Source organism: Saccopteryx leptura, chromosome 3 (assembly GCF_036850995.1).
Source record: "Saccopteryx leptura isolate mSacLep1 chromosome 3, mSacLep1_pri_phased_curated, whole genome shotgun sequence".
Taxonomy (NCBI): domain Eukaryota; kingdom Metazoa; phylum Chordata; class Mammalia; order Chiroptera; family Emballonuridae; genus Saccopteryx; species Saccopteryx leptura.
Window position 1 is genome coordinate 301,383,881 of NC_089505.1, and position 22,684 is coordinate 301,406,564.

General features: G+C 37.7%; 1 protein-coding gene across 1 annotated transcript in view; it reads right to left on the reverse strand.

Moving 5' to 3' along the window:
- The window catches only part of CRISPLD1 (cysteine rich secretory protein LCCL domain containing 1), a 43,048-nt gene that overhangs the window by 4,597 nt on the left and 15,767 nt on the right, over nucleotides 1–22,684 (reverse strand). Inside the window, exons 3-13 of the mRNA XM_066378859.1 lie at nucleotides 14,537–14,655; nucleotides 14,068–14,200; nucleotides 12,962–13,077; nucleotides 12,141–12,241; nucleotides 10,440–10,580; nucleotides 10,205–10,265; nucleotides 10,029–10,095; nucleotides 9,691–9,821; nucleotides 8,021–8,064; nucleotides 7,852–7,924; nucleotides 4,635–4,710 (exon numbers count right to left, since the gene is read on the reverse strand). Of these exons, the coding sequence (XP_066234956.1) occupies nucleotides 4,635–4,710; nucleotides 7,852–7,924; nucleotides 8,021–8,064; nucleotides 9,691–9,821; nucleotides 10,029–10,095; nucleotides 10,205–10,265; nucleotides 10,440–10,580; nucleotides 12,141–12,241; nucleotides 12,962–13,077; nucleotides 14,068–14,200; nucleotides 14,537–14,655 (1,062 nt within the window). The remainder of the gene's footprint in view (nucleotides 1–4,634; nucleotides 4,711–7,851; nucleotides 7,925–8,020; nucleotides 8,065–9,690; nucleotides 9,822–10,028; nucleotides 10,096–10,204; nucleotides 10,266–10,439; nucleotides 10,581–12,140; nucleotides 12,242–12,961; nucleotides 13,078–14,067; nucleotides 14,201–14,536; nucleotides 14,656–22,684) is intronic.

Genomic DNA, 22,684 nt, shown 5'->3' on the forward strand with positions numbered 1-22,684 from the left:
CTGAAATTTGTCAAGACAGCAAGTATAGCCCAGAGAAATTCCTCAGAGTGAAACACGTACTGTGTTCAGTACCAAGTGCTCCACCTCACTTCCTCACGGGTCTCTTCCGATCCCACTGGTGTCCTCTTTTCTCATCTCCATGCACGTGTGAGTGACCTAATGTGCTTTTCAAAGTTCACATGAGAATGCGCATCTTACATGACCTCGCTTTATTCCTGTGCTCTGAACCCTGTGGCATCCGTCAGCATTTATTAGATCAGAGAGCCTGAACGCCAAGCTGGTTAATCCTTTTCATGTTTTGCTCTGTCACAAAATGCCATATATCTAAAACCTCATATCCTTATTCTCAGGAGGCATTTTATTCACTAGTTACTACATTCCTTTGCTGAATTAATATTTATATCCAATATGGTTCATAACAGACGGAATTAAAAATAATTCTATACACATTTCAGTATTTATCTCGCTCCGTTAAAAAAGGCATTATCAGCATTTTCCCCAAGGCAATAAAAGTGCTTAGATATAACATTCACTAAATCCAAGCACTTAATATATTTTGAAACTATTGTTTTGCTTGTAACTATGCAGTCAGCAGGCATTCCTATTTGAGTTCAAAAGTCAGAAGAGATTTTCTGCTCATGCCCACACTTTATAAGCATTAATATAACATGCAGAAAAAAAAGAATTCATCTGTGAAAACAGCGTGGAACATTTTAAATAAATGCTGACATTAACTTCATCTGTCACAAATGAGAGTTAAAAGCAAAATATATAAGTTGTAGCATATAAAGACAGAGAAAAGTAGGGCAGTAGGGAGGGAGAGGATGAGGGAAGTTGGTAGACTGGTTCTCATCTTTCCATATCTTGGATTTAAAGGGGTAATATACTTTGTAGTGGTGGGAAGATTGGAAGATAATGGTTGAATCTCTTCCTCTGCACTTATCAGTAATAGTAATCTTTAAACTTCTAACTTATTCTTAAAAGGATCTACATAAAAACACATAAATCTGCCTGACCAGGTGGTGGTGCAGTGGATAGAGCGTCGGACTGGGATGTGAGGACCCAGGTTTGAGACCCCGAGGTCGCCAGCTTGAGCGTGGGCTCATCTGGTTTGAGCAAAAGCTCACCAGCTTGGACCTAAGGTTGCTGGCTCGAGCAAGGGGTTACTCGGTCTGCTGAAGGCCCGCGGTCAAGGCACATATGAGAAACCAATCAATGAACAACTAAGGTGTTGCAACGAAAAACTGATGATTGATGCTTCTCGTCTCTCTCTGTTCCTGTCTGTCCCTATCTGTCCCTCTCTCTGACTCTCTCATCTCTGTAAAAAACAAAAACAAAAACGAAACAAAACATAAATCTACCCATTTCACTGAAGTAAGAAGATAAAATGATCTCAGGATGTAAGTTCTAACAAATCCTTCACTCTAGCAAAGAGATGGCTTTTTGTGTAGGCTATTTTCAAAGATTTTCATCAGAATTAACTAAAGTTTAAAAGGTTTTGGTGCTTAGAGGGACAATCCAGGAAAAAAAATGATTTCTTTGGAACTCCCTGATGATTCTAAACATGCTTATTCATATACACTTATTAATTTATCTTTTCAGCAAATATTTATGTGCAAGGCATGTGCTTAGTTTCTGACGTTACTCTGTGCTCTAAGTTCTGTTAAGTCAGGAAGCCAGCCTGTCTTGTTTACAGCTTGGCACCCATACAACTGTTGATGAAAAGGTGATGTGTGACTTGCCCAGCTGCTGCCCTCGAGGGACTTAACATTAATATAAGAGCTGGGGAAACAATCATAATACCTAACAGAATCAGCTACAAGCTAAAAGGAGAAAACCAAGGAACAGGGTTGAATGAAGGGTAATGTCATCCTTGGATTTGGAAACCTAGTGATACACTTCCCAGAGAAAGTAGCCACAATTTAGTATGTGAAAAATAACCATGATTTTGACTGAAAGAATATTAGAGAAAGGGTGCTTTTAAACAGAAACAGGAAGATAGGAAACAAATGAGAAGTCTAGCAAATTAAAATACCAGCAGGACATTTAATCTGCAGATAAGAACATTGCAAAGCAGGAGCTTGGGAGAGACTTCGATTTAGAGAATAATTTCAAAGGTAAAGCTGGACTGAAAGAAACACCTGGACATAAATGATCTTACCAAGATAAACAGACTGGTAACATACATATTTCAGGCCTCTCTTGATAGTCATTTTCACAGTATTTGACTGAATATATGCATTAAGAGTATTATATATTTCCTAAGTTTGATTTTGTAACTCTCCGGTTTAGAAATCTGTAAGTTTCTAAATGTCTGTCACATAAATCTAAGCTCATCAGCATGCATTCATACTCCACCTGTATGTTTCAAGAGCTGTGTCCCTCTACCATCACACGACATTGGCGGCAGCGTTTTTGGCTCTCATTCTCACCAGCTTACAGACAAGCAAACCTGTGTGCTAGGCTCGCCTGCAGCTCACGTGTTCTCCCCTGCTCGTTTCCACAGACACCACTCACCCCACCTCGAATGTGTTCCTTAATCTTCTTTACCAACCCACACCTGAAACTGTGCTCAAGAAGAGTGTACCCAGCCTGACCAGGCAGTGGTGCAGTGGATAGAGCATTAGACTGAGACACGGAAGACCCAGGTTCGAAACCCTAAGGTTGCCGGCTTGAGTGCGAGGGGCTGCTGGCTTGAGTGTGGGGTCATAGACATGACCCCATGGTCGCTGGCTTGAGCCCAAAGGTCGCTGGCTTGAAGCCCAAGGTCGCTGCCTTGAGCCCAAGGTTGCTGGCTTGAGCAAGGGGTCACTTGCTCTGCTGTAGCCTTCCCCCCCCTTCCCAGCCAAGGCACATATGAGTAAGCAATCACTCACCGAACAGCTAAGGAGCTACAACGTAGAACTGATGCTTCTTATCTCTCTCCCTTCCTGTCTGTACCTATCTGTCCCTCTCTCTGACTCTCTTTCTGTCTCTGTCAAAATAAAAAGGAGTAAGTACATCCATACTAAAGCCAACAGAGCTAATGTTCCCAGTCCAATCCTAAGAATGACACTAATTTCAACATCTCCTCAACTTGGTTTCCTTCTGCATGTATTCTAGCATATTTTCTCTTTCTGATTCTATGCTGCTTTCTTTTTTTTTTTTTTTTTTTTTTTTTTTCATTTTTCTGAAGCTGGAAACGGGGAGAGACAGTCAGACAGACTCCCGCATGCGCCCGACCGGGATCCACCCGGCACGCCCACCATGGGGCGACGCTCTGCCCACCAGGGGGCGATGCTCTGCCCATCCTGGGCGTCGCCATATTGCGACCAGAGCCACTCTAGCGCCTGGGGCAGAGGCCACAGAGCCATCCCCAGCGCCCGGGCCATCTTTGCTCCAATGGAGCCTTGGCTGCGGGAGGGGAAGAGAGAGACAGAGAGGAAAGTGCGGCGGAGGGGTGGAGAAGCAAATGGGCGCTTCTCCCGTGTGCCCTGGCCGGGAATCGAACCTGGGTCCTCCGCACGCTAGGCCGACGCTCTACCGCTGAGCCAACCGGCCAGGGCTCTATGCTGCTTTCTACATGCACCTTTGGAACGTAAGATATTGTTAATATAGTTGACATAGATTCTTAATTATCCAGTTTATACTTCACATACTGAAGAACCAGAAGGAAGATTAAAGAAAAACAAAATGAGTTCTTCTTGCAAGAATGCTTCCAGACTATTTCATTGTCTGATGTGAGAGAGATGGATAGGATATAAAGAAACATTTAAAATAAATTATTGTGCACCCATATTTACATATGGGCATTCATTTTTCAGTAATATTGATGGTTAACTTCTGAGAACACAAATATATCAGCACAGAATCTGCTTCCTTATTGTGTACAGGAGTCCCCCCTTACCCCTAAGGACTACTGTTCCAAGAACCCCTAGTGGATGCCTTAAACCGCAGATCATACTGTACCCTATGTATAACCTATGTATTTCCTATACATATACTCTATCATAGAGTTTACTTTATAAATTAGTAAGAGATTAACAGCAATAAAATAGAACAATTATAACAGTATGCTGTAGTAAGTTACATAAACATGGTTGTGGTGTCTCCCTCTCTCTTCTCCCACCCCCTTAGAATATCTTGTACTGTACTCATCTTTCACCTAAAGGAAGCACTTTCCGGCTGCTCTTTGGCACGTCTGAGTTGCCAGCATCACTGCTCTTGCGCTTGGGGCCATAATGAAGTAAGGTAAGGGTGACTTGAACACAGCCCTGAGATACCATAACAGAGATGGCGACTCAATGACTAATGGGAGGGGAGCATCTACAGTATGGAGACGCTGGACAAAGGTATGATTCACATCCTGGGTGAGACAGAGCAGGACATTGCGAGATTTCATCATGCTACTGAGAATAGCATTCAATTTAACACGACTTCTTTCTGAATTTTTTTCATTTAATATATTTTAACCATGGTTGACTGTAGGTAACTAAAATCATGGAAAGGGAAACCCTGGGTAAGGGGGGACTTTTGCATATTAATATACATATACACATTTAAATTTGTGTGCTGTGTAAATATGTATGGAACCAATACATACACACATGCACACACTCATGAATGCTGAGAGCTGCATGAATTAGGGTACTTACATCAGAATAAACTCGAGTTCCAATTACACGAGCATAATGTGGGTTTGCTTGCATACAGTTATGAGGGCAGTACACTCTGAAAAATAAATATATATTTACAAATACCAAGTACATAAATACACAAAAGAAAACTGAGCATTCTAAACCCTACTCATTTTTTTATTCACGGAGAGGAGGGGAGGCACAGACAGACTCCCTGTGCACCCTGACCTGGATCCACTTGGCAAGCCCCCTATGGGACAATGCTCTGTCTATCTGGGGCATTGCTCTATTGCTCAGCAACCAAGCTCCTCTTAGTGCTTGAACAGAGGTTATGGAGCCATTTCATTCTCAGCACCCAGGGCCAACTCACTCCAATCGAGCCATGGCTGCAGGAGAGAAAAAGAGAGAGAGAAGCAAGAGGCGAAGGGATGGAGAAGCAGATGGTTGCTTCTCCTTTGTTTCCTGACCAGAATTGAACCCAGGACAGCCACACACCAGGCCAATTCTCTACCACTAAGCCATCCATCCAGGGCCCCTACTCATTTTTTAAAAATTTCTGAAATAGGTCAAATGTAAAAGCCAGGCATTAGGTACAACTGCTTCTTCTTATACTATACACTCCCAGCTTTGGCACAAATGCATTCATTTCCTTTTTTATAAAAAAAAAGAAAACTAGGAAACTTTCACAAATATGGTGTACAGAGATGTGTTGTAGAATTAGTACCTGAAACCTGTATAATTTTGTAAACCAGTGTCACCCCAATAAAGTCAATTTAAAAAAAATAAAATAAATTGGAAAAAAAGAAAATACATCAATAATCAGAGCGTTACTAAGCACCTCATCACTGTAACTCTGAGCTCTATCATCTGACATCTGGCTCACTGAAAAAGGCTCTCCTACGACCTCCCTGCTTTCTGCTTTGCCCCCTCCAATTTACTTATTCCACACACTTACATTGAGGCACAGAGTTCAACCATATCATTCCTCTGTGCCAAATACCCCAGTGGTTTTCCATTTCATTCAGAATAAGATCCTTGCAGTGGTCAATAAGCCCTGCATACTCTGCCCTCCCCTCCCATTTCCTCTTTGACCTTCTGTCCTGCTCTTCCACCTTCTCACCCATATCCAGTCATACTGGGCTAATGGCTCTGCCTCAGGGCCTTTGCACTAATCTTTCTGCATGAATGTTCTTTCTCCAGATATCCAATAGCCTGCCTTACGCTATCTGATTGGCTTAGTCAATTTAAAAAAAGTTTCTAAAGCATTTTATTTAAAATAGAGTTCAATTATCAATGTTCAGTCAATTATATGATATTAAAAAAAAAATCACTCCCAGAGGTTAAACTTAAGTGGCACCTTTTTTTAATATATGTATTTTAAATCAATTAGCTTTTCTGAGTTCATTTTCTCTTTTATGCACAAAACTGGAAGAAACATAATTCACTTTGCATAGCAAATCAGCCTCAGCAGAATGACTGAAACCATTCTCTGAGGAAGGCATTGATGATTTTCCTAAAAATATTCTAAAAACTCCAATGACAACTACCTTTACCAAATGAAGCATTTAAGAATTAACTACATTTCTTATTTAAATCTCTTAATTGAGTATGTATACTTTCTATAACCTCTAAGCCTGAACCATTTACATATAAGTAATAAATTAACCTGAGTTTTCATAACTTTGAACTAAAGGGTTGATTTTTATGAGACAAGATGCTGTTGGGGGTTTCTGCAGGGGGAAGCGTATCCCCACTGACTAACATTTTCTCCTTCTGCTTGAGAACGTTGGATATTCAGTGACCACACTATGGTAGTAACAGAAACTCTGCACTTAGGAGCATGCTGTGTGAGCTCTACCTTGACCTTATTCAGTACTTGGTCTGTCAGTAGCTCCAAAGTGGGTTAGTTTTTACTTAGGTGATTTCGGGTCAAAGAAAGACTAGAGGAGGTTTCTGCTTGCTTGTGCTCTAATCTCTGTTTTTTACACCTTGTTATGACTAAGAAGTCTGACAATGTAGATAGTGATGTGAGTAGAAGTTCCTTTACATATAAATTGCTTGTAAGCTTGGAATGAAAATGTGCCCAAAACTCAAAAACATTGGTACGTAAAGACACATGCAGCCCCATGTTCAATGCAGCATTGTTCACAGTGGCCAAGACATGGAAACAACCAAAAAGCCCTTCAATAGATGACTGGATAAAGAAGATGTGGTACATCTATACTATGGAATACTACTCAGCCATAAGAAATGATGACATCGGGCCATTTACAACAACATGGATGGACCTTGATAACATTATACTGAGTGAAATAAGTAAATCAGAAAAAACTAAGAACTATATGATTCCATACATAGGTGGGACATAAATATGAGACTCAGAGACATGGACAAGAGGGTGGTGGTTGGGGGGGGGAGGAATTGGCAGAGAGGGGAGGGGTACAAAGAAAACCAGATAGAAGGTGACGGAAGACAATTTGACTTTGGGTGATGGGTTTGCAACATAATCAAATGTCAAAATAACCTGGAGATGTTTCCTCTGAACATATGTACCCTGATTTATCGATGTTACCCCATTAAAATTAATATAAAAAAAGAATTTCTTTTCAAGATAAAAGAGCAAAAAGGACAAAAAAAAAATGCTGACACATTTCAATGACATCACTACATTGTGAGCATACAACAGGTTTTAAATATCTAATTGTTTACAGATATATGTCAAATAGGATAAGGTTACCAATGGTGCACACATGGGCACACAATGCATACATTTTCTACAAGGTTATGGCACTAAATATTAGAGACCATTTCTTCTGGGCTGATCTGCCAGCTATGGAATCTCTCCCCGGCATGATGTCCAGGTAAATCCTGTTTCTTCATGCTCGTCTTGAGTTAATATCCTTTCATTTATCTGCTTTTGGCATTTTTCCCCAGAATAGATTTATGCAACTTATTTAAGCGATATAAAATTGGTTTCTTAAAAGGCATAAAATGTCATATAAATAACACCATTATGAGCTAATTTATGAAACTATTATAAATTTTATATAGGTGAGAGAAAACCTTTGTTGCACCGGTCTAGAAAAAAAAAATGAGAGGACAGTAAAAGTTGAATTTTGACTTTAAGTGGTCTGGAAACTCCCTCCTCCCATTTTATTTCTAGAGCATCTCCTATAGGGAGTACTTTATGTGTTCACTGGTGAAGAAAAGTATGAGAACATTTAGAAAACATTACCTTGGGCAGTGTGAAGCTGGCTTATGAAAGGGACAGAGCTGTTCCACCGTTGTCTCACAAGTGACAGCCTGAACTACAGCATTCAAACACATAACAATGAGCAAATTCTTTGGAAACAATAACATGCAGCATAGTAGCAAGAAAGAAAGATAAAAAAAATAGTGCTAACCTGTTACTTTAGTGACTGTGAAGGAATTAGCAGACTGATATTTGCTGAAGATGAAAACAAAAAATTGTAAATATCATCATCCACATAACTTCTGGTATTTTTAGGTCTATAAGTACATTTTCTGAAACCCTCCCCCCCCCCTTTTTTTTTTGCTAGAGTTAGAGACAGACAGGAAGGGAGAGAGATGAGAAGCATCTTGTAGTTGCATCACTTTAGTTGTTCATTGATTGCTTTCTTATACGTGTCTTGACCAGGGGGCTCAAGCTGAACCAGTGACCCCTTGCTCAAACCAGTGACCTTGGGCTTCAAGCCAGAAACCATGGGCTCATGTGAATGATCCCACGCTCAGGCCGGTGACCGGGCACTCAAGCTGGTGAGCCTCTGCTCAAACCAGATGAGCCCGCGCTCAAGCCAGTGACCTTAGGGTTTTGAATTGGGGACCTCAGTGTTCTAGGTTAATGCTCTATCCACTTTACCACCAGTCAGCTTTAAACATTCTTATTTAAATATCTAAGTAAGTAGTAATATAAAAGGGATAGGGGGAAGTAGAATAGGGTAGAGGGGGGGAGAGATGATATATTATAGAATTGTACATCAGAAACGTGTATCATGTTTAACCAATGGTCACCCCAATAAATTCAACAAAAATTTTTTTAAAGTAGTAATATTAGAATACATAATCTACTTTATGCTAAATCCACTTTAACTTCAAGTATAAACCAAATCAATACTATATTAATATTATTTTTATAGAGTATATATGAAAATATAGTGTTTTAGAATAATATATTTCAGTGTTTTTAACATGAGAAACATTTTAAAAGGTTTCAATGTTTTTATGTTGAATTAAATTACATTTAAATGAACAAAAGAATGGTGATAAATTACATACTTAGCAACTTTTCAAGATGATCTTTTAGCTACCAATCTACGTTTATTAACAAAGTTACTGCTGCAGGAATAAATGATTCTCTCTAAATAGGGCAGGTAGAATATGCAAATCCACTAGCCTTTTCTGCAATCTTTCCTGTCATACCTGAAAAGTTTAAAGTTTACTGGCTCACATTGGAAATAACTGTAAATTTGTGCTTTTTTTTTTTTTTTTTTAAACAAAGACAGAGAGTCAGAGAGAGGGACAGACAGGAACAGACAAATAGAAAGGGGGACAGATAAGAAGCATCAATTCTTTGTTGCAGCTCCTTAGTTGTTCATTGATTGTTTTCTCATATGTGCCTTGACCGGGGTGGGAGGCTACAGTAGACCGAGTGACCCCTTGCTCAAGCTAGCGACCTTTGGGCTCATGTCTATGATTCCACACTCAAGCCAGAGACCCCATGCTCAAGCTGATGATCCCGTGCTCAAGGTGGCGACCTCAGGGTTTTGAACATGGGTCCTTTGCATCCCTGTCCAATGCTCTATCAACTGCGCCACCACCTGGTCAGGCAATCTGTACATTCTTGGTGAAAATTTGGAGTTTTAGCTGTTTAGAAGCAAAAGGGTTCAACTTTAATTTAGATACTTTTCTTATTTTTTGTCTATGGCATAGCCATAATGAACCTTGAAAATTACTTCTCTCTTATAAATTCTTCTATGCTTTGCCCCCAAAAGATCTGTTACCTCATCAATACAATTTCACATCATCTGGTCCAAAAGATCACTGAGGTACTTACCCAATTGTTTGAACACCATTTCTATTGGATTTGATGAAATAATGTTTTCTTCCTTGTCTAGTGATATCCACCCAGCCGCCATCATTGTCTATTATACCATAGTGAATTGCAGCTCTACAAATGCTGGATTGCTTGGTGACAGGAAGGGGGAGAAAAACATAGTAAAGTATTAGAGTTCAGCATAAAAACACAACTAGTTACTATTTACATGATTTTAAATTGGACAGACATTTTTGAGAAAAGCATCTATACTTATATAAATTATTTTCCACATTAAAAAAAATAAAATATTATATGAAAGGACTCTACTCTCAAATAATTGTATTTATAACACTTACCATTTCATAATGTACACTGCCAATAACTTTAGCTTTACTATCCAAACAGCCAGCAGGGCACTCGTATCTAAATGAGAGAAAATGGAGACAACATTTAGTTTCTCTGAATATCAGTATAAAATCAAAATATTTCCTACATTTTGTCAGTTAATTTTGAGAATAATAATGAACATTACCGATTGCAGGTTGTTCCTTTGCACTGATCTCTTAATCTTACTTCACAAGAAACGATCTGGGCTAAAAGGAAGAAAAAAACAAATTAATTTAGATAATGTAAAAGCTGCTACAATTCTTCATATTCGGTCTAAGGTCAGCTTTAACTATCCTAAAAATATTAAAGCCAATAAAATAATGAGGGATATGCCGCCTATGTAAACTTTATAAATTTTGCAAATAATGTGCAAGGCTTACACATTTGCTGAGTGCTTATGACCTCATTTGTGTTACTGTCATCTGCTCTTGTCTGAATATGGGTGTCATGGACTTGTGACTGCTGTCGTTCAATTTCATTGGTTTCTTCTTCTCGAGGGGTGTAGTACCCGTCTGATCCTTCTGTTAGAGAATGGAATTAAGAAATATGAATCCTATTTAAGTGAGCACGAATTGCCAAGTAATGGTAAATTTTTGCATGCCTGTTTAACATTTAAAACTAGAAAAATCAGTACTGTTTTTGGCACAGGTTGTAGCTTAAGGGGGTGCTCTTATGCACTACATTGGAGTAAATGAAACACACATAGCCTTTGAGCCCAGTTTTTATTTTAACAGGTTACCCGTGGTTGGTTTTCATGACACTATGAGTCATTAGATCTACACAGTGTTCTAATAAAGTCAGAACTCAGTGAATTTGAATTTGTTTCCTCAAATGCAATCATGTTCTCAATGTTTTCAGGCTAGATTATATCAAGGGCTTGACATTGGCACATTTTGGACAGTTGTGTTATTTTCATGTGTGTCTAAGGATGCAGAAGCTAGAAAAAGGAAGTCTGAGTCAAGTTTGCCTTAAGTAAATAAAATATAGTGGCCAGTGGTAAAGGGGCAAGTAGGCTGGAGTTTCTGGGGTAAAGAAGATGGAAAACAGATTCCACACAATAAAAAATGCTTCCAGAATTATAAATGGCTCATCTAACACAGTGAGATATATGTTCACTTCCTGTTTGTTTATTATAGCTAATGAGCATTGAGTAATTAAGGGGGGAAACAGGCACATTGCCTTATAAGTGCAGAGAAAGGGATGCGTTTATTCTTAGATTCCTAATACACTTAGCCCGCACTAATTTTCATTTAGACATCATTAACAAAAAAGTGCAAGAGAGTAAAAAATGTTCACATGGATGGATGCCTGACAAAAGTATGATAGCTTTCCCAAAGCTTTGTTATATACATTTTATCTTCATGTGCTATAAATAGAATGCCATATTTGTATTTACCTTTCAGACATCAAATGCATTTGAGATTACTACTTTTACAATACTATTATAATTTTGTGTGTGTGTGTGTGTGATTCTGGCATGAGAAATTGTGTACCCTACAGAGAGAAGGAGAGAATCGGTACAATTCATTAAGCGTGGTTCAAGTTAGCATTAGGGCCATGATGGCGAACCTTTTTATAAAAACCGCCCACTTTTACAGTGCTGGTCAGCCTGGTCCCTCCCGCCCACTAGTGGGCGTTCCAGCTTTCAAGGTGGGCGGTAGCGGAGCAACTAAAGGGCGTTTGCCATCACGACATTAGGGTATTTTACAGTGCTAAAAATAAATTGTGTTAAATTGCTAAATCCTTCAAAATGATTAGTTGTGGAAAAAATTCCAGTCAACAATACATCAAGATGGCTTTTAAGAATGTAAATATACAGTCCTTGTCAGTCTGGGATAAATCCCAAATAAGTTACCTAGAAAAATCATGAAACTTTTCTTTAAAGACATATTGGTATAAAAGACATTAATATTATAAATATATTTTTAAATATTCTAACTGCTTTTTTCAAAATATTTGAAATAGAGTTCTAGAAACATTTTTGGTAATTAAACACACATTTGTTTTTTAAGTCAGAAATTAATACATAAGTCAGATTAAAATATCACTCAAAGTAAATACCATGACACAACAGCACACACCTTTGTAGCACAGATTTTCTCTACAACCTCCTCCAAAGCTGGGTGGGCAAGCAGAACAAGGCCTTCCGTGTTTGTAGGGGGCGTGGCCCCACCAGTTTCCCCTTAAAGAGATGATCAAGTACCCTTTTAAGAGGTAGTCTAATTACATAATTTATAAGACATTGCAAAACATTACTAGATAAGAATCTATTAAGCAATGATTTTGAGGTGCAGATTTAAGATATTTATATCTTTTATCACAGAATCTTTTTGTTACTAAGTTTAAATATAAATTGCTGCCTCATTCCTTTGAAATATACTAAATAATTTGTTATACATATTGTTAAAAATTACAAAATCAAATTTTGCAGAACACCAAGCTCTGATTCATCTATATTCCATTTGTTTTAATAAAAACAGACTTTAGACTTAGCTTTTTTTTAAGAGCCAGAAATAGACTTAGCTTTGATTGTGTAATATTTTCAATGTAATCATTTAAATGGTCTTTACATAGGAAAAAATGCATTTCACAGTTAATCCATTGTTGCTCCTAACAAATAACAATTATTGAATACCTATGCAATATAATAGTGCACTGAATAAAACTGAAGGCGTAAATATGATTTCTATCTTCACAAAAATCATATTTCCACTTTCTATTCCTTTTAAGTATGATTTTATGCATCAGGCAACCATACTACTGCCATATTAAGTAAACTGAGTTACACCAATATACTTTACTCAAAACACTCTGAAAATGAGAAAAAAAATTAGGGAATAGAAAGTTGTATTCATGTTATTAAGGACAGTTTACATATGTCAGTAGTGTTTTGTCTACTTACTTCGGGGAATAATTGCACACCAGGTAGACAGCTTTGGGCCACATCTGGCCCCAGATGTTCATGTTGTGACACAAATTAATGGCACACCCTATTCTGCTACTTGTTGCCCACACAACCTACATGAGAGAAAAGAAAGGCTCAAGACCACAAGCTGAGATGAAGACACAACGCAGCAGAGACAAATGTATAAAACTGAACTTGGGAAACAAACATATATCATTCAGAACTAAATGAGGCAATATCCAAAAGGATATATTTCCTGAGACTTTGGGAAGTGCTTAATTCATTTAAAATAATAGGTCTACAGCTCAATTACTCTATCTGGCAATAAAATAGAAGCAGCTTCAAAAATGCAAGTTTACTAAATAACTCAAAAGTTACCTCCTCACAAACTCAAATTCTGTGTAAGATTTTCAATGAAGAAGCTCACCTAACAAAAGAACAGAGTTTCTCACCTTAAACAGAAAGCACTTTAACAAAAAATTAGGTGTTGAAATTTCTTATACAATATGATATTTTCATTGTGCTACTTGTTATTAGGGGGTTCAATATTAATTGTGACCTCACCACACACTAAGAAAGGCATATAGGACAATTTGTCTGCTTTATATTCTCTAATAATCAACCATAGATCTAAAGACTCAGATCTGTGGTGAACTTTATCTAATTAAATCTGCCTTCAGTTGTGTGATTTCAAAGTCAAAATATATCCAATACCAAATGTAAACACTAAATTAAAAAAAATGGTACACACCTGGAAATACCAAATACCATTGGTAAATGAAACTATATTTTTATTCTTTGAAAAATAAAAAATAATAATACCTGATTTTGAAGACAGTAAATCTCTCCACATTTGCAGTTATTGGTGCCACATTAAAAATGTTTCCTATTTGTAACAATGTTTTGTAAGGATGTGTTTGGACAGTTTTTCCTGATCATTTATTTTACTGTCTATAGGAATTCCTGAACTTGTTCGACATAAATCAATAACTATATAATTAATAACCATACCAAAAAACATAAGACACAAGTTCAGTAGTTGAGCTCTCCCAAAGCACGCAAACTCAGCTTAGAGAAACAAAGTATAATATACCCGGACATACCTGTGTGTAATGAGTACAGACAGGACCAGAGCATCGGAACGGGCAATACGGGTTGCATTCATGTTCATATGGGTAGCTAAAGTCTCTCACTTCATCATACCATGCTTGCACGTGAAATGTTGGGGGCCTATACCTATTGAAAATAAAATAACCACAAAGAAAAAGGGGGAGAAAATGTAAAACCAGATATTGTAAATATACTGATCAAGTAGGTTAGAGAGATTTTTGTGTAAGTTATTAATCTTAAATACTGATTCCCATTACATTGCCATTACATCAATGATTTAAAACAAAAATAAGTCTCAACTACTGCTGATCATCCTTGTATGTTTATTTTTTTGTTACTCGTTTTGGTGTGATTACTTGTTTTCCCTTCTAGGCACTAAGCCTTTGAAAATGGGTGACATGAATTAATAAGCATTTCATTTCCAACATGTTTTCAGAAACAAAAAGTTCCATTTGAAGCTACCTTCCCCAGTGTGCTCCCAAATTCTGTCCAATTGACGGAAGCAAGCTTGCAGGCCCATGTTCCCACAAACAGGTTTCAGCCCAAGACTCTGCAGATCTTTCCAACTCCACATCCCATGTCTATAGTTCAAAACAAAAACAGAATACGGATACAAACAGTTGATGTATATGTATAGTTTGGGCATTTCTTCAAAATATAGCACTGATCAGTTCTTACGTTTGCTCCCCTCATACTTATTTGTAAAGTAAACGTCTTAGTCTGGGTTCTCACCATCTATGAGCAAAGTTTTTGCACTAGCCTCCTACTGAATCTCCCTGTCTCGTCTCTCATCCCTCCAATCTACTCTAACAGATGGTTAGAATTACCTGAGTGAACACAAACACACTTCAGTGATTCCTCGGTCTCAGCACATACAACAAATCCCCGTACAGGTGAAGTTCGAGATCCCTGGTCCCATTGATCCCTGTCAAAAACCCTGCTATTCCCAGCTCTCCCCAGCACAGTTCCCTTTGCCTAAAACATCCTTCTCCCAATTATTTGTCAGACAGGCCCCCACTCCTCCTTCACAATCCAGCTTCATTTAAAGCATTCTGACTACCTTCTCAGTTCTTTCAGGGGCCAACTGTTCCTTCCCTGGGGCTCCTGAGGCCGAATCACACTCCTCTGTTTAGCAGCTATTACACTGCAGGGTTGGTGTCCCCCTAAACGTTCATCTCTTTCTTGAGACTGAGTTGCTCAGGGCAGTTATTTATGTCATGCTGGTGTTTTTGGTCTATTCACTGTGTCATATGGACAAGGTGGTTAATAAATGTTGAAGACATGAAAAATTACTGAATCCTATAAATCATATAAATGTACATGCATTTTGTATACAAAATTCAATGAGGGCAAGTAGTTCATATTTTTAAAATAATTTATAAAGAAATATTAAAAATTGCAAGATTATTATTGAAATGCTTTTGTTTATCTTGAGTTTCATGTTCAATCTGTTCATTTGAAAAACAGACAGTGTATTGAGGGTGGTAGTAAAAACACCAAGTTAGGTAGAACCTGACTCAATCGAAAACAGGATGCTGGGAAGTTTAAGAGGAGAGGAACACAGTCCCGAACGAGAACGTGAGGACACAACCTACGGTGAGAGCAAGGGGACTAAAAGGGCAGAGAGAATGAACTGATGTTTAAGAATTTAAATTCCTAGAATTTGATAGATAATGGAACTCAGTCAGTGGGGGGAGATGGGAAAGGTGTAGACTAATGAGGTTACCAAATTGAGAGGAACAAAATACAGAAGGAGCAAAAGGTTGTTGCAGTGGAAATGTCTGTGCCTATGTCAAGGGTGAGGGGTGAGGGGTCTGTGCCTCCCACACTAAACAAGCCAGATAAAGAGTAGAAACACAAGATGGGTTCCGGGAGAAGATACACGCTCAGAACACAGGAATATTGAAGTTATTCACCCAGAGATGAATTTCTTCAAGGAAGAAGGTATAGAATGAGAAGAGGAATGAAAAAATCTAGAATATCAATCAACCACTGAAGGGGAAAAATGAGTTAGTGAAAGAAAGGAAAATGGAATTAGAAAGGATCAGAGAAAACTTAAAAGGAATTAAACTGTGGAAGCGAAAGGACAAGAGATTCCAGGAAGAGTGGGCCACAACGTCAGTACTTGGAAACAGTCAAGAAAGACGAGGTCTGCTAAGTGCTCGTCCAGGAGAAAGAGCAATTGCAGCTCCATGCTAGGCTGAGAAACAGCAACACAGAGAGCTGGAGGGACAGGAAGGAGAAAGTAGGGAAAGCAAGTATGGTTTCTTTGTTAATAATACCTTAGAGAGAAGGGAAAGAAGGGGCTTAAGTTTATAAAGCTAAGATGCCAGCGTCTCAGGAGAATGTGTTTGCTGGCTTTTATTTTTAAAGGACAACAAAAACCTAATCATGACTATAGGCTGAAAGGAAGAGACGAGAGGGAGAGAAAGGAAGAAAGATGTGAGAGAGACATTTTTTCACTCGTTCATACACATTTTTATAAATGAGCAGTCCTCCTCATTTAATTATGGATCTGAAATATACAAATTCATGTTTTCAAAACCAAAAAGTAAAATTTCTACCAAATTGGAATAAGTATATTCTTATTATAGAACAGCTTTACAATCTAGCAAAAATACAAAAATGTATCTGTACATGCAACTAAAATATTAAAAGCCGCAAAAGTTGCCAATTTTCATAAAAGCTTTAATTTAATTTGGTTAAAAAATATTCAAAATGACAGGCTTTGTTGTAGATGTCAGAAATGTATTTCCCCATGTATAAAACGCACCATAATTTTGGGCCCGAAATTTGAAAAAAGATGTACAGTATTACATAAAGTTATTGAACTCGAGTTTTATTCATCATAAAATTCATACAACTCCTTTTCACTGTCAAAATTCCCGTCCATTAGCTTGTCCTCATCTGTATCTGATGACAAATCACTGTCTTCCTATACTGCCTTGTCCTCAGTTCCATCTATGACATCTGAAATACCACACTTCTTAAATGACTTGACAATAATCTCAATCTTGATATTATCCCAGGATCTTTTCACCAAGGTACAAACTTCTCCTAAAGTTGGTTTCTTCACTCTTCCTGCTGGTGTCAAATTGTCCCCAGAGGATTTCATCCATTAGTTCCATTCACCTCTCATGGCAGATTTGAAGGGTTTGTTAATGCTGAATCGAGTGGTTGGAGCTGGGATATCAAGCCTCCAGGTATGATGGCAAGTTTGGTTTTTTGCTCTGCAGCAGTCTTCTTTGTGTTTTTTGTTATGTGTGCCCTGAAATGATCAAGCACCAATAAGGAAGGTTTGTGTAAGAGTCCACCTGGCCTCCTTCTCCAAACTTTCTCAAACCAGATCTTCATTCCATTCTGATCCATACAATCCTGTCACAAACATGGACAATCACTCCTCGAGAAATGTCTTCCTTTGGCATTGTTTTGCCTTTGAAAAACAGCATAGAAGGCAGCTTGGTTCCATCAGCACAACAAGCTAGAACAACTGTATAATGGCTCTTTTCATGTTCACTTGTCTTCACAGTTACAGTTTTCACCCCTTTCTTATCAACAGTTTTATTACTTGGGACATCAAATTGAAGGAGGACTTTGTCCGTTTTTGCAATCTGTCCCAACTCAAACTGATGTGTCTTCCAACACTGAATGACAAAATGGTGAAATTCAAGGTCTTTCTGCTCACAGCTTTCAGGCATCTTTTGGGCAAGTCTGCTGCATGTACGCATGCTTAGTCCATCGTTTCATGAACCTGAAGCACCAACGGTGTTCTCCTTTGAAATCAGTAACTTCTTTTTTATCAGCAATTCTTCTTGCCTCGTGCTGAACCATCTTTGTGGACACAGGAATTCCAATGGCCCTTTGTTTTTCAACCCATAGCCAGTCTCTACTGATTACTCAGTTGGAGGAGGAACAAACTTACGTTCAGCAGCACAATTTCCATTCACTTTTGCAAACTGCATCACTTTTAACTTGAATTCAGCACGGTATGAAAGTCTTTTCTGAGCCATTTCCAGGCAGAACGTGGCAAAATGTAACCTACCGTAATATACTGGTAACAAGTGCGAAACAATGAGCACAAAGACAACAAGCGCAAAAAAAGTGGGAAACGCACGTAAAAAAACCCTACAACCACTGTATAAGACGCACCCAGTTTTTAGACCCCAAATTTTTCAGAAAAGGGTGCATCTTATACATGGGGAAATACAATATGCTATAAGTATACTGCTCACAAAAATTAGGGGACATTGTATCGTTTCATATTATCAGGCAAGCCTTTTACTTGCCAAACGTAAGAATTCTGTTTCTTAAGTTAATTACTTAAATTAGAGCTAACTATATATTCAAATATGTTATGTAATTATACAAAGATATAATTCAAGTTGCTGTCATTATTACCCAAACAAATTAGGTTAAGAAAAAAAAGAAAGAAACTGGCTATAAAGTCCCAGAAAATGAGTAAGATGCTGATTTCCTTTTTGTGTCCAGTATGCTAGAGAGAGTCATCCCTCAAACACAAGCAGGTTTCCAGGTAGAGTTCCCTGGAAAGTAGTTTGTGCTTAAGACAAAAACAAATTCTTGTCTTCAATCTCAGAAATCAGGTTCTTGCAGAGTATTTCAATCATAGGTACAGCAAAACTACACTTATCCATAGGTTCCTAGTCTAGCGACCTCATGTTCGAAGAGTAGCCAAGAACCAGAAGAAAACAAACAGTTCCTAGATGGCTTAGAAAGAAAATGTCTTGAAACAACTATGATGATTTTAAAGAACAAAATGTGTCACGGAATCCCCTTCCCTTCCTTTAAATTTGTGGGAATAGTAACTCCCTTCTCATGAATAGAATGACCCTGGAAGGCTTCTCAGGAGGGGTTAGGAAATGCAGCCTCTATCTGGGGCTTTCTCTTTTAAGATAGCATCTTGGCAGACCTGAACCAACAAATTAGGAGGCCAGCTGCCCTGCAGAAGTAACTGGAAGGATCATGCACCACACGGAGACACAGAGAGATGAGGGAGGAGCTCCTGGTTTGAGTTTTCCCAGTTCAGGCATGAGACCTGTCACTCTGCAAGTCCAGGTCCCTGCAAACATGTGTGGGTCCCAGTCAGAACCGCCCGATGAGCCCCTCAAAGGGACCTGACTACCTTTATTCAAGGTCATTTTACTCCTTCTGCACATGATGCTACATTCTTAGATGTCAATTTTCCCCATGAAGTTGAAGAGGGATCCTTCCTAGAGAGGATATATATATAACTAGTCCCAAATTCACACACAAAAGGTTATATTTAAAATGTGTTTACATAGCTGCTATATAGAAATTGAAATAAAATCTAAACCATAGCATTCAAATCCTTAAGCTAGTTTTCTTACTTGTGTCAATTGAAGTAGAAGATAAGTCAGGCTTCTCCAAGGACAAAAATTCAATTAAGCACACACTATGGATAGGCTGTTTATATGGCATGACAAGTTTTCTATTTAATACTTTAAAAACAAGGAGGAAAATATATCAAGTGAATTATAATAAGGCCAAAATAGGGACATATATTACTTTAATATAAGGACTGAGATAGAGGGTCCTGCAACAAAAATTCTATCAATATTTAATAAATAGTAATTAGTGACAATTTTAAAAGTAATTATCTACTTAAAAATCTAATCAAGTATAAGTGTTTAGGTCAAGTTCAATAATACAAATCAAGAAGATTCCTTTTTAAAAAGCTTACTAAAAATATAGCTGCCCTAGAAGAAATATCACCATAACATAACAGTGTGGAATGTATATTTTTATGCTACAACATTACATTTCAGGTTTTAAGACCACCAGGGACTCATACCAATCCCATTTAAATGTAGGTTAGTCTCTAACATTTCTATTTAAATTCAAGTTTGTAAATTAAATCAAGATGGCCTGAAGGGCTTCTTTTTTTCCTCTCTGAACTATTCACCCAGCACTAATTTAAAGCCAAACCGCACTTAAATTACCATTCCTTTATAAGATGGGTACTTGAGGTGTGTAGAAATGAAAAACACTCTATTTTCTACTAACATCATAAGCTATTCCTTCTTAGAGCACAGTAAAACCTTCAATGAAGTTTTATTACTAACAGAAACATTTGACATCCTTTGTCTACAATGACATTTTTAAGCCATTTCAACATGGACGCTCTATCATTGTGTGTGTGTGTGTGTGTGTGTGTGTGTGTGTGTGTGAGAGAGAGAGAGAGAGAGAGAGAGAGAGAGAGAGAGAGAGAGAGAGAGGAGAGAGAGAGAGAGAGAGACAGAGAAATCTAAAATATTTCCAAGGGGCTTTCAAAACTAAACCTAGAAACATATAGTAATTTTAGTACGAAAGTATTATACTTGTAGAAATTGGAAATTATGTAGCTATCTAGACATGTACATTCAATTCCAGTGACTGCATTACTTTGGGAAGTATGAATGAGCATATTTAATCTTCATTCCTACCAGAATACCTGCTATCTTGCTTTAGTAACAGTCAATGAAAGTTGGAAATCACTCAACTATGTAGTCTGAAATAGAGCTAATTTTGCCAGCTTACTAGTACTTTAGGCAAAACCAGACAGTACTGTACACTAGGCAAAAACAGTCATTGATCATATTAATTTTTCTTTCCATTTGACATGAGAATAATTTTTTCTCTAAACATGATTATGTATTTTCAAATACATCTTTTTTTTTTAAATGATTTTGCAGGTCCTTAAGTGTGCACACTCGCACATATGAACACAATACAAATTTTAAAAACAAGTGAGATCAAAATAATTTTAATACTACTATTTTCTTTATTAACCTCTTTAACCAAAGAGTATTTTATGTATGACAAGTAGGCCAATTCAAAAAATTATAAACTGTTTTTCTTTTCCAGTGGTTCTTTGACATGTCTAATAAAATATAACTAGCAAAATAAAATATTTTAGAAGATACACATTTTAATCTTATACAGGAGCCCTTACCTAACCATTTGAGCCAAAATTTTAAGCTTGAATACATCTTCTTTACTACAGTAAATTTATAGCTTTGATCCAAATTCACATCATTTGAAAATTCAAGCCCTGGCCAGTTGGCTCAGTGGTAGAGCATCGGCCTGGCGTGCAGGAGTTCTGGGTTCGATTCCAGGCCAGGGCACACAGGAGAAGCGCCCATCTGCTTCTCCACCCCTCCCCCTCTCCTTCCTCTCTGTCTCTCTCTTCCCCTCCCGCAGCAGCCAAGGTTCCATTGGAGCAAAGTTGGTCCAAGCACTGAGGATGGCTCTATGGCCTCTGCCTCAGGCACTAGAATGGCTCTGGTTGCAACAGAGCGTCGCCCCAGATGGGCGAAGCATCAGCCCCTGGTGGGCATGCCAGGTGGATCCCGGTCAGGCGCATGTGGGAGTCTGTCTGACTGCCTCCCCGTTTCCAACTTCAGAAAAATACAAAAAAAAAAAAAAAAATTCATGTTCTAGGAATTGTTTAATCTTCATAGCTTCAAAATTATGATGATAGCGCATTAAATAAGAGTTGAAGGCCAATGTTAACTACTCACTAAGAATTTGTCTAAAGATGAGCATTTTCTTTTATGCTACAAAAATGTAGTAAAAAAGACTAAAGTGAAAGGTGGATTACTTGTCAAATAAAAATCAAACATTAATTTCACATGATAGCTAATGGTAAAGTAAATACTTTTTAATTAATCATTATCATTTTAGATTGTGTTAAAGAACATGGAATAAAGTTTTATGAGATGATGTGTTTGATGCACATTTGTACAATTAAGATTCTTCATATAGAAATTATCCCAAAGATCAACATTAGGGGAGATGATGGACAACTATTACCCCATGAAGTTCCTGGAAAGCACTTCACAGCAAAGATATCATGATAATTAGTCTACCAAAGAGAATACCTTAGGCAATAACCTTAGGTGACACTAAGGTTATTAAGCAGTTTATTTTTATAGAGTTAGATTCACTGAAGAAAATATATAAATAAGTTATGCAATTTTAATAGGAAATTGACCTGCATGGTCTGACACCTTTAAATGCACACAGAATTAGTGTACTGAATGGAAACTCTCGCATAATTCTGTAATTTACATGCTATTCTAAGTAGAGAGATACAGGATTGAAAGATTTCTTATCATTCTAGAAAACCCACTGAATAAAACTATAATAGGTCTTTCCAAAGACATGAGGAGAAAAATGTTTCTATATTGTTAAGATTCACTTAAAAAAAAGGGGGGGGGGATAATAATTAATGTAATTAATTATCTAACAATTTAAAAGACTATCTAAATAATATAGAAATGGTATTTTAATTCATTATATCTTTCTGTAAAATTGATATAGGTTTAATGGAATTCCAAAATAAATGCAAAATAAATTGGTCCTTGACTATCATACCATTAGGTAGCCTAATTAGTGACAGTGAACACCAGTCCATGATACAATATGCTACTTAATATGGACTTTTAAGATATGCACTGCTCTCTGGCAAAGCAGTAACATGAAGAAACCACAGTGGTGTTGAAAAGGCAAATTTCACTGGAAGTTCAGATTTAGGCTGGAAGCTCTGGCCTCACCTTCCTACCTCAGAAAACTATTAGTGTGACAAATTAT